The 13620-nt window shown below is 50.3% G+C and overlaps 1 protein-coding gene across 10 annotated transcripts in view; it reads left to right on the top strand.

The window, feature by feature from the left end:
- Window positions 1–13620, top strand: part of GAS7 (growth arrest specific 7) — a 288726-nt gene that overhangs the window by 134602 nt on the left and 140504 nt on the right. For 3 of the 10 annotated variants that reach the window (XM_074018588.1, XM_074018590.1, XM_005582893.4), the window contains exon 1: window positions 7886–7987. The exons of 6 other annotated variants lie outside the window; for them this stretch is intronic. Coding sequence is in view for 1 of the 4 variants with exons in the window: in XM_065532775.1 (XP_065388847.1) it covers window positions 13496–13573 (78 nt within the window). In the remaining 3 variants the exon portion in view is untranslated. Of the gene's footprint in view, window positions 1–7885; window positions 7988–13274; window positions 13574–13620 lie in introns of those variants that run through there. One more of the 10 variants, XM_065532775.1, reaches the window with a different exon arrangement.

The following is a 13620-nucleotide window of genomic DNA, read 5'->3' as shown; positions in this document are numbered from 1 at the left end:
ACTTGCAGGAGATGGTAAATGATCTCCAATCAGGCCCACCCTGAGCTGGGGCTGGGTGGTAGCATGTATGGAGAGTGTCCGGGCTGTATTTTCAAAGAACTGTCACGGTGTAGGAGGACTAGGACAGGTGTTTGCAGACATCCCTAACTTAAGGTCAGCCTGATTGTTCTGTGTGAATCACCAGGCAGGGATTCAGCATTGGTCCTGTTGGCTTTCCTTTCTGATTACCCCCTAGCCAGAGCGGGTCGGGGGAATAGGACTGAAGTAGGCTCAGAAGTGACCCTCTTGTCTGTATGAAGAAGTGAAGGGGGTTGGGATAAAATGGAAGACAGAGGAGACTCTGCTGTGGCGGGCTGGAAACTCCACTTCCCCCGACCCCATCCCTCCCCCAGATTTCATCAGAACCTTTTTTATAGGATGGCAGAACCATGGAGCTGGGAGAAGGAGCTATCACTTGGCTGCAGTGTCAGCAAGGAGAGGCCAATTTTTAATGCTTTATGTACATGATTAACTCATTTGATCCTTGTTACTGGTATTTTTATTCATACTTATATCATCATTATTATTTTTTGTCTTTGCGGGAATTGCTGATATGAGATAGTCCAGCTAGATCAAGCAACTTGTCCTGGCAAAGCATGGATCTGAACCCAGGCAGTCTGGCTCCCAAGTCCACTCTCTTCACCACTACACTGTCAGGACTTGGTGACCTAGAAAGGCTCCCCCTGACTCCAAAATTCAGTGACCCCCAGAGCCAGTCCAAGCAGAGCAAGGCTGCCATGATGCCCTGCAGAATGACAGCCACATCTCAGGCTTTCTGAACTAGTTATATGTTTTTTCCTAATTAATAGACCTTGAAATAAATAGTTAACTGTTTTTACAAAATTGACAGTATAGGCCAGGCACAGTGGCTCACACCTGCATTCCCAGTGCTTTGGGAGGCTGAGGTGAGGGAATGGCCTGAGGCCAGCTGTTCAAGACCGGCCTGGGCAGTATAGCGAGAGTCCATCTCTGCAAAAAAAAAAAAAAAAAAAAAAATTGCCTGGCCAGGCCGGGCGTGGTGGCTCATGCCTGTAATCCCAGCTGTTTGGGAGGCTGAGGCCGGTAGATCACCTGAGGTCGGGAGTTCAAGACCAGCCTAACCAACATGGAGAAACCCCATCTCTACTAAAAATACAAAATTAGCCAGGCATGATGGCACGTGCCTGTAATCCCAGCTACTGAGGAGGCTGAGGCAGGAGACTCGCTTGAACCCAGGAGGCAGAGGTTGTGGTGAGCCGAGATTGTGCCATTGCACTCCAGCCTGGGCAACAGATTAGCCTGGCCTTGGCTCCTCGTCACAGTGTCTTGTGCTTCCTCAATCCCTCCTTTCCTCTCCCTCCCACTTCCACTATAGATGGTGCCTTCCTAGCCTACCCCATAGCAATCTGGTCACTGGGGAAATGGGAGTATAGAGAGGAGTATAGAGAGGAGTATACTGTAATTCCCTTAATCTTATTTCAAGGTCAAGTTACATTTTGGTCCCAAGCATACAGCCCCCTAACCTGAGCTCTGGATAGACCACCTTTGGGACTCCCAATCCTGCTCAACCTCCCTGGCACTCTGTGCTCTTGCATATCTTCCGCTCTGAGTCCAGCCCAACATTCTGGCTATTTCTTCTTCCAGTACTACGTGACTGGCACAATTGGCCCCAAGGTCCCAGCCAGGAGGACCTGGGGAAGCATCAGAGGTATTGACAGCAACGTTTCTGATCCATGGTCTGACTTGGCCTGATGAGGGCAGCTGATAATGGCTCTCCAAGATATGTCTAGGTCCTCATCCGCAGAACCTGGGAATGTTATTTTATTTAGAAAAGAGGTCTTTGCAGGTACAATGAAATGAAGGATCTTGAGTTGAGAAGGTTTTCCTGGCTTATCTGAGTAAGCCCTAAATGCAATTACAAGCATCTTTATAAGAGAGAAGCTGAAGGAGATTCAACTATAGACGGAAGACAAAGGGTATAATTGGGGAGGTAGGGATTTGAGTGATGCAGCCACAAGCCGAGGAATGCCAGCGGTTACCAGGAGCTGAAAGAGTCAAGGACTGAATTCTCCCCTTGGCCCTCTGGGATATGGCCCTATCAATACCTTGATTTCAGCTCAGTGATACTAATTTTTGAATGTTTGGCATCCAGAAGTGTGAGAGAATACATTTCTGTTGCTTTAAGACACCAAGTTTATGGTCACGTGTTACAGTGGCTAAAGGAAGGTTTTTAGAAATGCAGATATCTTTGGAAGAGAAGCTTACCCACAAGTGCAGGCTCAAGAAAGGAACCGAATCTCTACATTCTCCCTGCTTTATATTCTTTAGCTTTGATGATTGCTATCTGTATACTTTGCCCTTTACCAAGGAACTGTTAGCCGGGACTCTTTCTATTAAATGTTACAGAAATCCTACTCAGGCCAAGTGTGGTGGCTTATGCCTGTAATCCCAGCTCTTTGGGAGGCTGAGGCAGGGAATCACTTGAGCCCAGGAGTTTGAGACCAGCCTCAGAAACATAGTGAGACCCCCATCTCTACAAATAATAAATTCACTAGGTGTGGTGGCACTCCCCTGTAGTCCCAGATACTTGAGAGGCGGAGGTAGGAGGATTGCTTGAGCCTGGGAGTTCGAGGCTGCAGTGAGCTATGATTGCACTGCTGTACTTTAGCCTGTGGACAGAGCGAGATCAGTGAAAAGAAATCTCACTCAAATTGGCTTCAAACAAAAAAAGGAACAGTGCCAGGAAGTTCAGCTTCAGGCATGGTTTGATCAAGTGGCTTAAACAGTGTCAGCAGTTTGATGTTTCTCTCTGATTCCTTCTCTTCCTCATCAGCCCCTTTCCTTCTCCATTGACTCCGTTCTCAGTGAGACTTCCTGCAAGGTTTCATCGTGACCATCGGCAGCTTCAGGCTTGCATCCTTTAATAGTAATACATCTGTCCCCAGTAATTCCAAAACCAAATTCCAGGTATCCGGCCCCAGATGGGTAACGTGCGCATTCGTGAACTAGTACTGCGGTTGGGGAGAGGGCACGCGCTAACTGGCCAGGCAGGAGCCACTTACCCCCAGAAACCTGGAGGGCTGAGAAAGGGGAAAGGTGTTTCCACAGTAGAAAAATCAAGGTGCTTCTTTCGGAAGCCGGGGTGTGTCTGGCCGCTGGACAGGTCCACACAGCATACAGGTGCTACGAGAGCCTGCTGTGCTTTCCAGGTCACAGACCCCCAGGCTGTGCTTGGAAATGCCAGATCAGGCTGTGACGCTTTCCCTCTGCCCCAGCCTCTGGCACGAGACTCCCACGTGTGAAAAGCAGACTCACACTCCCTGCGTGTTGTGGAGCCCGGGAAATGAAGACGTCGATCCGGGAGGCTCCAGAAGGTGGAGGGGATTGAGTGAGAGGTCCAAGAAGCTGCAGCAGCCACCGCCGCTGGGACCGCGTGTTTAAAAATCACATTATCAGAGCATCTTTGAACTTCTGTTGGCATGTATGTGACTCATGTTCGAGGTGGTGAGGGCCGTGTTGGGAAATGGAAAAGGGAAGTGGGGACGAGCGCTCGTGCTAAAATGGGGCTCTCTTTGGCAATGGCCTTTGGAGGAGGTGACTCACTAGGGGCATTGAGGCAACAAAGGAACTGCTGTGGCTGGATGAAAAACAAGACGCTTCCTCTGACCCCCTCACTACCCGTGCAAGGGGGAGCCCGTGGCCTGAGTGTCTTGAAGGAAGCATTTGGCCAGGGACGGTGACCTACGGTGGAACCATACTAGATGGTGGTCCGGAAGCTGCCGTGGTGAACAGGTTAGAGTGGAGGTGATGGGTTAAGAGTTCCAGAGCCAGATGTGCAGGGCTTAGCTCTCGGTGTCATATCTTGTTAGCAGTGTGACCTTGGATGAGATCCTCACCCTGACACCTTGATCTCGGCCCCGCTGTTACTAGCTGCAGGTGTATGCACTTTGCCCCCGTTTGCCTGGGGCAAACTGCCGAACAGTTCGAACCTTGAATTCATTCTCTGAAATGAGCATAATTGTAGACCCTAGATGATTTGTCAGGGCTTTGCTGGAGCTGCTGCTTCCCTGCTTTGGAGCAGAGGTGGTAGCTTTGGCAGAAAATGGTGGATCATTGCAACAGAGAAGTTAATTAAGAAGTTTCCTCAGCAGAGAGAGCAGGATGGCAGGGGCCCTCCTGTGGTGTAGGACATGGGGACATCTTTGTGAGTATCATGTGCGTGCGCACACACACACATACACACACACACGTGCCGGGTGCCACCATGCTGTTGCCTATTATTTTGATGGAGGTAGGCGGGAGCAGGGACTCCTTTTGCAAGAATGACAAAGAAGTGGCATTAGCAAGCTCTGCCTATCTGTTCCTCTAGGGGAAACCCCATGAAACCACCACAGAGCCACTCTGCTTCCCTTTCTTGGCCCACTCTGGGAAGCCCAGGCAGCAGGTAAATGGGAGCACAGAGCGAGGCAAGGGTTGCCTTTGCTGGGGGGAGGGGTCCAGGAGGGGTCCATCCTACTGTGTGCCCCCTGATGTCTGCACAGTGTAGATGGAGCTCCCTGGACGTCCCCGCCTTCCCCTGGGCTGCTCCAGGTACTGCAGGCCTCACCCACATTGTGCAGGACTGCTCGGCTACCCACAGGATCCTGGGGGGTGAAAGGGCATTTGCGGTGGGAACTGAGATCTGCTGGGTCATTAGGAGTTAGCGTCAGCCAACGGTGGCTCAGCACTCCTGGGGGAGAGAAGAAAGGAAAGGGAGAGCATAGGCATGCGAGCAGCCCCGATTTGCTGGTTCAGGGATTTCTGAGACCAAAAAGCAACCCACCAGCAAAGCAGAATTAGCTGTGTTATTTAAAGTTACTCACATCAAAAGATTTAAATGATCTGTGCCCACTGTGTTCGTGCGGTTTCTATAGGCAAGATGCATTTTATGTTTTTAAAGTTTATCTTTTCTCTATATGAATGGAGAATCATTGGAAGATCAAATGATATCCCAATCAGTTGTAGAATTTATTTTATTTTATTTTTTATTTATTTTTGAGACTGAGTCTCCCTCTGTCTCCCAGGCTGGAGTGCAGTGACGCAATCTCGGCTCACTGCAGCCTCCACCTCCCGGGTTCAACTGATTCTCATGTCTCAGCCTCCTGAGTTGCCAAGATTACACGTGTGCATCACCGTGTCCAGCTGACGTCTTGATTTCTGGAAACAAGGCTGGCCTTCCGCCACTGCCTGCCATCACGAAGAGTCAAGAGGCCACCAGGTAGCCAAGTGACACCCAGCAGGCTGTCTTCCTTCAGGGATGTCAAATGTTTTGTGTATTTATAGTAGAGACGAGGTTTTGCCATGTTGGCCAGGCTGGTCTTGAACTCCTAACCTCAAGTGATCCACCCGCCTTGGCCCCCCAAAGTGCTGGGATTACAATCATGAACCGCTGTGCCCAGCCTAGAGCTTGCTTTAAAGTAATTACCAGAATGGTAAATATTCCTCCTTCATGTAGATCAGAACTTGTCTGTGATCTCTAAAAGTCCTGAGCTTGATCCCTCCGTGGACATGCACCTTGGTCAGGGGCACTGGGAACCAACTGAAGCCTGGTCAGTGTCTATACCAGGGTTTTTGGCCATGTTGCTGTTGACATTTTGGGCTGGATGATTGTTTTGTTGTGGGCGGTGGTCCTGTGCATTGTCGAGCATTTAGCAGCATCCTTGGCTAGTAAATGTCATCAAATATTGCCCCATTGGCCCCCCCGGGGGCAAAAGTGCACCTGGTTCAGAAACACGGGCTACACATGGAGTGCCATATTGTTCCCCTAGAAACTGGGAGAGGAAAGAGTTCCTCTGTTCTGGGCTGAGAGGGAGGCTGGGAGTGGGAACGCCCAGCACAGTTCGCTGTGGGAGAAATGAATCAGGGGCCTGAAAGGGGGTGGGTGCCACAGCTGCCCCCTCCCATAGCTTCCCCCCAGAGGCTCCAGGGCCGTCACACTGTCATTAACGACACAGCATTCCTGTCGGTGCTTGTGTGCATCTTTGGATGAAACTAAAAAGAAGCTGAACTATCTTCAACTGTGCCATAAAAGAGGATATAAAAAACCTCCGTAAAACACAAAAAATGTCAGCCGAAGCAGGATTGCTCGTTGGGGCCTTGGCAAGGAGGGGCAGACAGCAGGCTGGACGCCCCTGGCGCTGTCTGTGGGAGTCATGGGTGGGGAGGAGAGGCCGGGAGAGCCCAGCCCATGCTGGGGGCCACCAAGCCCGGGCTCTGGGCCAAACACACAGCCCCCTGGTTTCTTGGGCCCAACCCCGATGCTGTAATTCTGTTTATTTTGCTGAATATGAAATCCATATGGTTCTGATTTCTTCCTTGTAATCCGTCATCTCTGTGTGGCTTCGGAGCCAGCAACCATGCAAAGTGGCTTTGAAGTTGTTGTTCTGGGTAAGTAGGAAGTTGTGTTCTTCCAGGGTTCAGTGGGGCAACCATGAGGTTTGCATTTGATTTGGGAACTGCTCCAGGAGAGGGAAGCAGATTGGCACAGTTGGTTTTGGTCCTGGCCTAGAAGCTTGGGCTGGGTCAGGAGGGAGACCATTTACAGACCCTTCAGTGGATTTGCACAGCCAAGGCCCTTCTCTGGCCCTCAGCTTAGGTCAGAGGTACTCTTGGTTCTAGGTGTCTCTTTGGAAACAACAGGTGTCTCTGCAGGGAGCTAATGCACTCACTCAGCCTCTCCCACCACCATCATGACAACCGGTAAATGTGTACAAGGCTTGCCAAATGTCCTCACGGGGCACAAAGTCTTCCCTGGTTAGAAACACAGGCTACATGTGGCATTGCTGGGCCACATGGTAAATGTGTGTTTAATGTTACAGGAAACTGCCACACTGCCCTACAGAAGGACTGTACCATGTTGTGTTCCCACGAGCAACATACGAGAATTCCAGTTGCTCTGCATCCTTGCCGGCACTTGGTATTGGCAGTCTTTTTAATTTAAGTCTTTCTAGATCACACTTGATTTTGACATATAGAAATGAGCCCCAGAAAGGTCCCAGATTTGTTCAAGGCCCCTAGCCTTGTTAGGAGCTCCTTGAAGACCGGAATCTAGACATTTCGTCTTGGGGGCTGTGGGCTTTCTGGGTGGTGGCCAGGTGTATAGAAGGAAAGTGACAGGGTTATTCCATGTGTCAGACCTGGGAATCAGTAGCTTCTGTCCGGCCCTGGGGCTTCAGCAATATCCAAGAGGAATGTAGAAGAAGAAGGTGGTGGTAGCGGGGAAAAGCTGCATATCCCGGAGTCATGAGGTTAAGACCCTATGCGTCTGCTTCCTCCTCCCACTCCCGGCTCATTTTAAGCTGGAAGCTCAGAGAGGTACAGAAGTCTGCCCAGTGTCACTTGGCTAGCTGGTGGCCTCTTGACTCTTCGTTATGGCAGGCAGTGGCAGAAGGCCAGCCTTGTTTCCAGAAGCTGCCTTACTAAAGCACCAGGGCCACGGGTTGCTTCTCCTTGGCGCTCTAAGGAGTAGAGTTTTTGCAAATTGCTCTACCTGGTTGGATCATCACACTCTCTCAGTGTCTTGGTCTCGGGTCCACTCCAGGCTGGAAGGAGCGTGTGCAGGGGATGATGGCTGCAGCTGAAAGCAGAGGGGTGACCTAATGGGGAGGTGGAGGTTCATCAGGACCAGGCACTTCTCCAGAGGCATCCCACCCACCCTCAGGGGGAAGGGGCCCAGCTGCCCTGGAAGGCTGTGGACATGCTTTTCCGATTGCAGAATACTTCTCTTTCATTTTGAATATCATTTGTTTGGTTGCCACGGCAACGTCAAATCTCTATTTTAATGCTAACCTGCGTGGCTGCAACTTTCTATATATAAATGCTGCTTTGCACAGTGAATTAGCTGATGCCACGGGGAAGCAGCGGATATGGGGATGGTGGCAGAAAATGACCAGCGTGTCAGATTTGCATAAGGACACACCACGAGGCTGAGGTGAGTTGGAACCAGGGAGCTGCTAGTTATCTTTGATGCAGATGCTCGAAGCTAATTGGAGCAGGTTGAGCGCCAGGCAGCTGCCACTCCTGCAGGAGGAGAAATCCTCCTTGGATGACCTCTTGCTTGGCTTGGGTTTGGCTCTGCTCTGGGGGGATTCGGGGGATTCTTCTGTTTCCCCGTGTATCAGTCCTCCTCATGCCTCCAGTGAGCCTGGGTCACGCTGTGACCCAAGGAACTGGAAAGACGAGAAAGCCACTTGGGCAGGGGATATATCTGAGATGAACTCCGTGGGAAGTGAGTTTTTCTTGATTTCCTGGGATTTACCTCAGTTTCCTATTTTGGATCTCCTCCTCAATCTGCCTTTTCTTAATTCCCCAGTGGAGCTAGATTTTGTAGAGGCCACATGGCTCCAAGTGGCGTGGTAGAATTCTCAGGAGAAGCCTGAAAAGGTCCTTGGGAACCAGCAGATACAGCTCCCTCAGGTTCTAGATGAGGGAGATGCTCAGAGAGGTGACACGCTCTGCCAGACGTCACACAGCTGCTCTGGGAAATTGGGACGGGAAACCAGGTCCACACCGATCTTCTGACTTACTCATACATGCCACGTTTATGCACATTCTGTCATGGGACCAGGCAGTGTGTGGGTGTACACAACAGTGAAAGGGGGTGCAACGCGGCCCGCACACCCGGATGTTCCTTTCTGGTTTTGCAAGCCGGGGACATGTAATGAACACAGGATTGTATAACTCGATCTGGATCAGCCACTGGAAAGAGCATGGAAGTTTGAATCTATAAAACTTGGATTTGGGTGGATTCAGCCACTTTCTACCCGTGTGACCATTTTGTCAACTTTTCTGAGGCTCCATTTCCCCACCTAACCTCAAGATGTGCTAAATATCTTCCCCTGGCATTGCAATGAGTCAGTGTTATGGCCGGTGTGAATCTATCGAGGACTGTGATAGGGGTGTGATGTATCTAAGAGCAGAGTGGATTGCAAACTAGAAGGCATGCCACCATAGCGGGCCACAGCTCTGTTCTCCTGTGACTGGGAGAGGGGGGCACTGGTATCAGAACACTGGCCCAGTCAGAGGAGTTGTCTGAGGATGGGGTTTCTTCAGACAGCTCCTCTGATTAGTATGGTGTGAAATGTAGTACAATTTTATTGCTGTCAGAATATGTCATTCGGGCTTCCCCTATATCATCAAACATTTGACAGATATTTTAAGTGTTGGAGCCAAAGACTGAGATCTTGTTCTTTTATTTATTTATTTACTTTATTATTTATTTATTTATTTATTTATTTTTTCCAGAGTCAGAGTCTCACTCTGTTCCCCAGCCTGAAGTGCAGTGGCATACTCATAGTTCACTGCAGCCTTGAATTTCTGGGCTCAAGCGATCCTCCCACCTCGGCCTCCTGAGTAGCTGGGACTGCAGGTGTGCACCATCATGCCTGGCTCATTTTAAAAGTTTTTGTAGAAACAGGCTTGTCACTATGTTGCCCAAGCTGGTTTTGAACTCCTGGGCTCAAGCAATCTTCCCACCTCAGCCTCTCAAGTAGCTGAGACTGCAGGCACGCACTACCATGCCTGGCTAATGTTTAAATTTTTTTGCAGAAATGGGGTCTCGCTGTGTTGCCCAGACTGGTCTCAAACTCCTTAACTCAAGTGATCCTCCTGCCCTGGCCTCTCAAAGTGCTGGGATTATAGGTATCAACCACTGCACCCGGACATTGGACCCTGTTCTAGAAAAGAGAAAAATTATATGACTATCATCTAAGTGCCTGTGAATGATATACAGTCTGCAGGGACTGGGAGATTCAGAATTGGGGATAATTCACTTCTACCTGGTGGGTCAAAGAAAGTGTCATGAAGGAATCCTTTATAGGGGTTGTTGATTGAGACGGAGGTAAAAAAAAAAAAAAAAAAAAAGATTCTAAAAACGGAGATTGGGAGCAGGTAAAGCAGTGTTTTCCAAACCATGTATCATGAGCCACATAGTGCAAGTGATCAGTGTCAACCCGCACAAAAAACCAGAGCGGAAAAATATCGGCGTGCGTTACGTGTGGCGAGGGCAAGCATTTTTCCATGAAACTTCTGTTTTGTTTTTGTGTATTGAGTTGTGAAGTAAAATGTGTTTTTTATTGTGAATCAGACTTGGAAAATAAAGTTTGAAAACTGCTGGCCTCCAGCGGTGGCTGAATGGGCCTGGACTGTCTCCAGGAGGTGGCTGCCGATTTCCTTGTGGGGGAAAACCTGGCCAACCTGGAAAGGGAAGGGACTGGTTTTCAGTGGGGATCAGGATGCAGCGTCGTTTTGGGAAGCTGATGTGCAGTGCGGTACAGACAGGGACGAACAAGCCAGTTGGGAAGCGGGAGGTCTGGGGACAGGGAGGTGGCCAGAGTCTGAGGTCGGCCAGGGGACAGTTCCTGTGGGCAGAGTGAGGACGCCTATGGCCACATCACCGTTCAGTCTTCCCAGCGGCCCCAGAGCACACATTCCCACTCTCCCTACCTCTGCAGGTTTGGATACCTTCCACCTCCCACGAGGCGTGGATCCAGCCTTCCTTCCCACCATGGCCCGTGTTCCCAGGTGCTAGCTTCCAGTGCTTGGGCTTGCTACCCACGGGCGTCTCTCTGCTCACCACAATGTCTGTGTCATTTCTCGTTCAGACCTGAGGATGGGCCTCTATCCTCCCCCAGGCCACTGTGCCTGGCTGGCTTCCTCCTCCGTTCCCAAATTCCTGTTCTTCTGTCAACCTGTTTGATGTGTTGATGTCGCCCCGATTGCTTTTTCCTGGTGGTGCTTGCCTCATTCCTTAACCTGTTCCAGCTTTCTCACGCGCCGCCTCCACTTCCAAACCTTCTCGGCTGATACGCTGTTCCTCTTTCCAGAGACTGAAGAGGACAGGATTTCCAGGGTCCTTACTGCCTCGGGAATCTTGTCTTGCGCTTCCTTTCCCAAGAAGGTTGGGCCCAGGCTTAGGGAGCCCAGTTCGCCGGTGGGTGGGAGCGGGCCACACATGCGCAAGCCCTTGGGAGGGGTTCCCAGATCCCCCAGAAGCTGGCATCCAGCTGCACCCACCAGTGTGTAAGAGGTCCTGGCTAAAAGGATCTATGGTATGGGGCAGATGTGCTGATTGGTACTTTAGTCTAAGATGGTGGTATTCAGTTCATTAGAACCAGGGAACCCCGTCTTCAAATGACTGCTCATAAAGGTCCCCGACAGTTACAATCAGGGGTTGCACACTGGTAGCCGGTATGCAAAATCAAATGCAGAATCATGGGGGTTTTCTTGCGTTATTGTTTTGTTTTTGGTTGCCCATGGTTTGATTTAAAAAATGTTTCAGTTCGTTGCCAACATCTTAAAATCTGCAGCTTTTACATTAAACATCCAGATTTCCAGCTTGTCTTGCAAAAACGAGATGCTCTAGCAACACCGAGCCTGCCGTCCTGCTTGGCAACAATACGCCGATGATAAGTAGTGGGTTTCCAATTTGCGCAGTCCGCACCCATCGCTGCTGTTACCCGCGCTAAGGCTGAGAGCAGAACAGTTGCCATTATTCATTTCATTTGGATGCCTTTTCTTATGGTTAGGGAAAGCAGGCAATATTCCCTGCACCCATGTCTATGAAAAGAAGAAAAGTAAAAGGACCATGCTTTTCAGGAAAAAAAAAAAGTTAAAAGAGTCTCTTTCTTTCCGAAAGTGAATTTATGTTTCCTGAAGATTAATCTTCTAGGTCCAGAGGTCGATTTAGAACAGACCGTCTTTGTTTTTCTCTTGAAGTCAGTGATTCTCAAAGTGGAGTGCCTACATGTGCAGCAGCTGTATCAGTTGGGGGCTTGTGAGAAATGCAGATAGTTGGGTGGGCACCCACACCTACGGATCCAGAAGCTCGCAGGGTGGGCCCAGCAGACCGTGTCCTAACAGCCCTTCTGATGCGTGCTGAAGCTTGAGAATCATCGCTCCGATGCTCAGGGGGTGGATAGGACGCCAGCACCTGTTATGGTCACTTTCTTCTCTCCTTTTAAGACCCATGGGGGAGAGAGGTGAGGCTCCCTAGCCAAAGAGAAGGATCTCACTGCCGTGCTCCTCCAGGCAGAGTCGGTACCTGTGGAGAGGGCTGGAGGAGTTCTTCCAGATTCTGAGATCTCAGCAAATCTCAGTCCTGTTTTTTTCTAGACGATTCAGCACTTGCATCTGTGGGCTCCACAGATGCCACGTTGATGAAGAGGCCTGGTGCCTTCTACTGTTCTAGAGAGATGGTTCCTGGGCTCCCTTCCCATGGAGCCGGTGGCGTGTGACCCTACAAACAAGGGCTTCTCCAGGGTGACCAAGTGTTCAGGCGCTGGGGGTCCTTGGGTGAAAATATACCAGTTCTTTAAAATCATATAGGCAAGAGGCAGCCACGTATGTACATTTCAGAGCTAGCACTGGTAACTCAGACTGCTGTTTTCATAGAAGATCACTTGGCCTCCTTCAGCTTTCTCTCTAATGGCTTTAGTTACTTTAGTGGACAGTCCACATGAGCCAAGAAACCACGTCTTTTCTAAATGGATTTACTTGGAGGGCCCTAGGCCCGCAAAGCCATGGATGATCTTTTCCCCTTGGTCCGTTTTATTCATTTGTGGTTTGGGGACTCCTGAGAGCATTTAAGTAGCCCAGACCCCTCCTAGGATAAAATAGATAAATGTATGGGCAGTGCTTTTGTCTCTGCCTTCTGGGTTCCCTCTCTTCCCTCGCCTTGGTGCCTGGGTGACCCCAGGAAAGTAAGAAAGCTGCTTTCTAGGTGAGCCGAAAACCCTACTCAGAGACCGGGAAGAACTCCATCTAGCCAATGTGTGTTTATTGTGTACATTTTCTGTGCCTGGGGATGGATTTGAGTAGGACGTTATTCTCAAGGAGCTCCCATGCGTAAGGGATGAAGGCCACTCATCGCAGGCCACCCAAAGGAGAGCCTCTGTGGGGGTGAGGTGTGGCTATGCACAGGGGAGGAGAAGCTGGGCATGGGCGGGGGCTCAGTTGCCCAGGAGACAGCCCCAAAATGAGGAGCTTGGCCCACTAGACAGAGCAAGGTGGTTCCCCTTCTGGGTTGGAGAGTTGAACCCAGGCTTCCAGAATTCAGCTCACACAGGAGGGGCTTTCTGGGGACTGAGTGTGAGTGCGTCAGGGTGAGGACGGAGCCTGTGGCAGCCTGTGCCACTTGTTCTGCATGAGTGCACAGGGGCTGCCTTCTGGGGCTCCCAGCCCTGCCAGCTGAAAAAACTGCTCACAGCTATGCAGTGTGTGACACTCAGTTGGCATCCTTCTAGGGTATCATTTCACTCAGGGGTGCTGGTCAGGGCTCTTGGCTGTGGAGATGCTTCTCTTGGTCGTTTCCTACCCACCCTCTTAGTCCTGTTTCTCCTGTTGGGACCCTCCCACCAGTTAATGAGGCTTCCCACAGGCAATCTGCTGTTACCTTCTCCCTGATTATCAATTTGACAATTGATCAAGACCTTGGCAGGTCATGGCTTCGACTGGAACTTCCACCCTGGAGGATTTGCCTTGGGATATTGGATTCCTAGACACCGCAGAGGAGCCTCAGGTACAATGGGAAAGGGTTTTGGGAACTGCCTTTTGCAGTTCTTGGTC

Source organism: Macaca fascicularis, chromosome 16 (genome assembly GCF_037993035.2).
Source record: "Macaca fascicularis isolate 582-1 chromosome 16, T2T-MFA8v1.1".
In the NCBI taxonomy this organism is placed as follows: domain Eukaryota; kingdom Metazoa; phylum Chordata; class Mammalia; order Primates; family Cercopithecidae; genus Macaca; species Macaca fascicularis.
The sequence above is the reverse complement of the archived record's forward strand: the minus strand, read 5'-3'. Positions and strand labels throughout refer to the sequence as shown.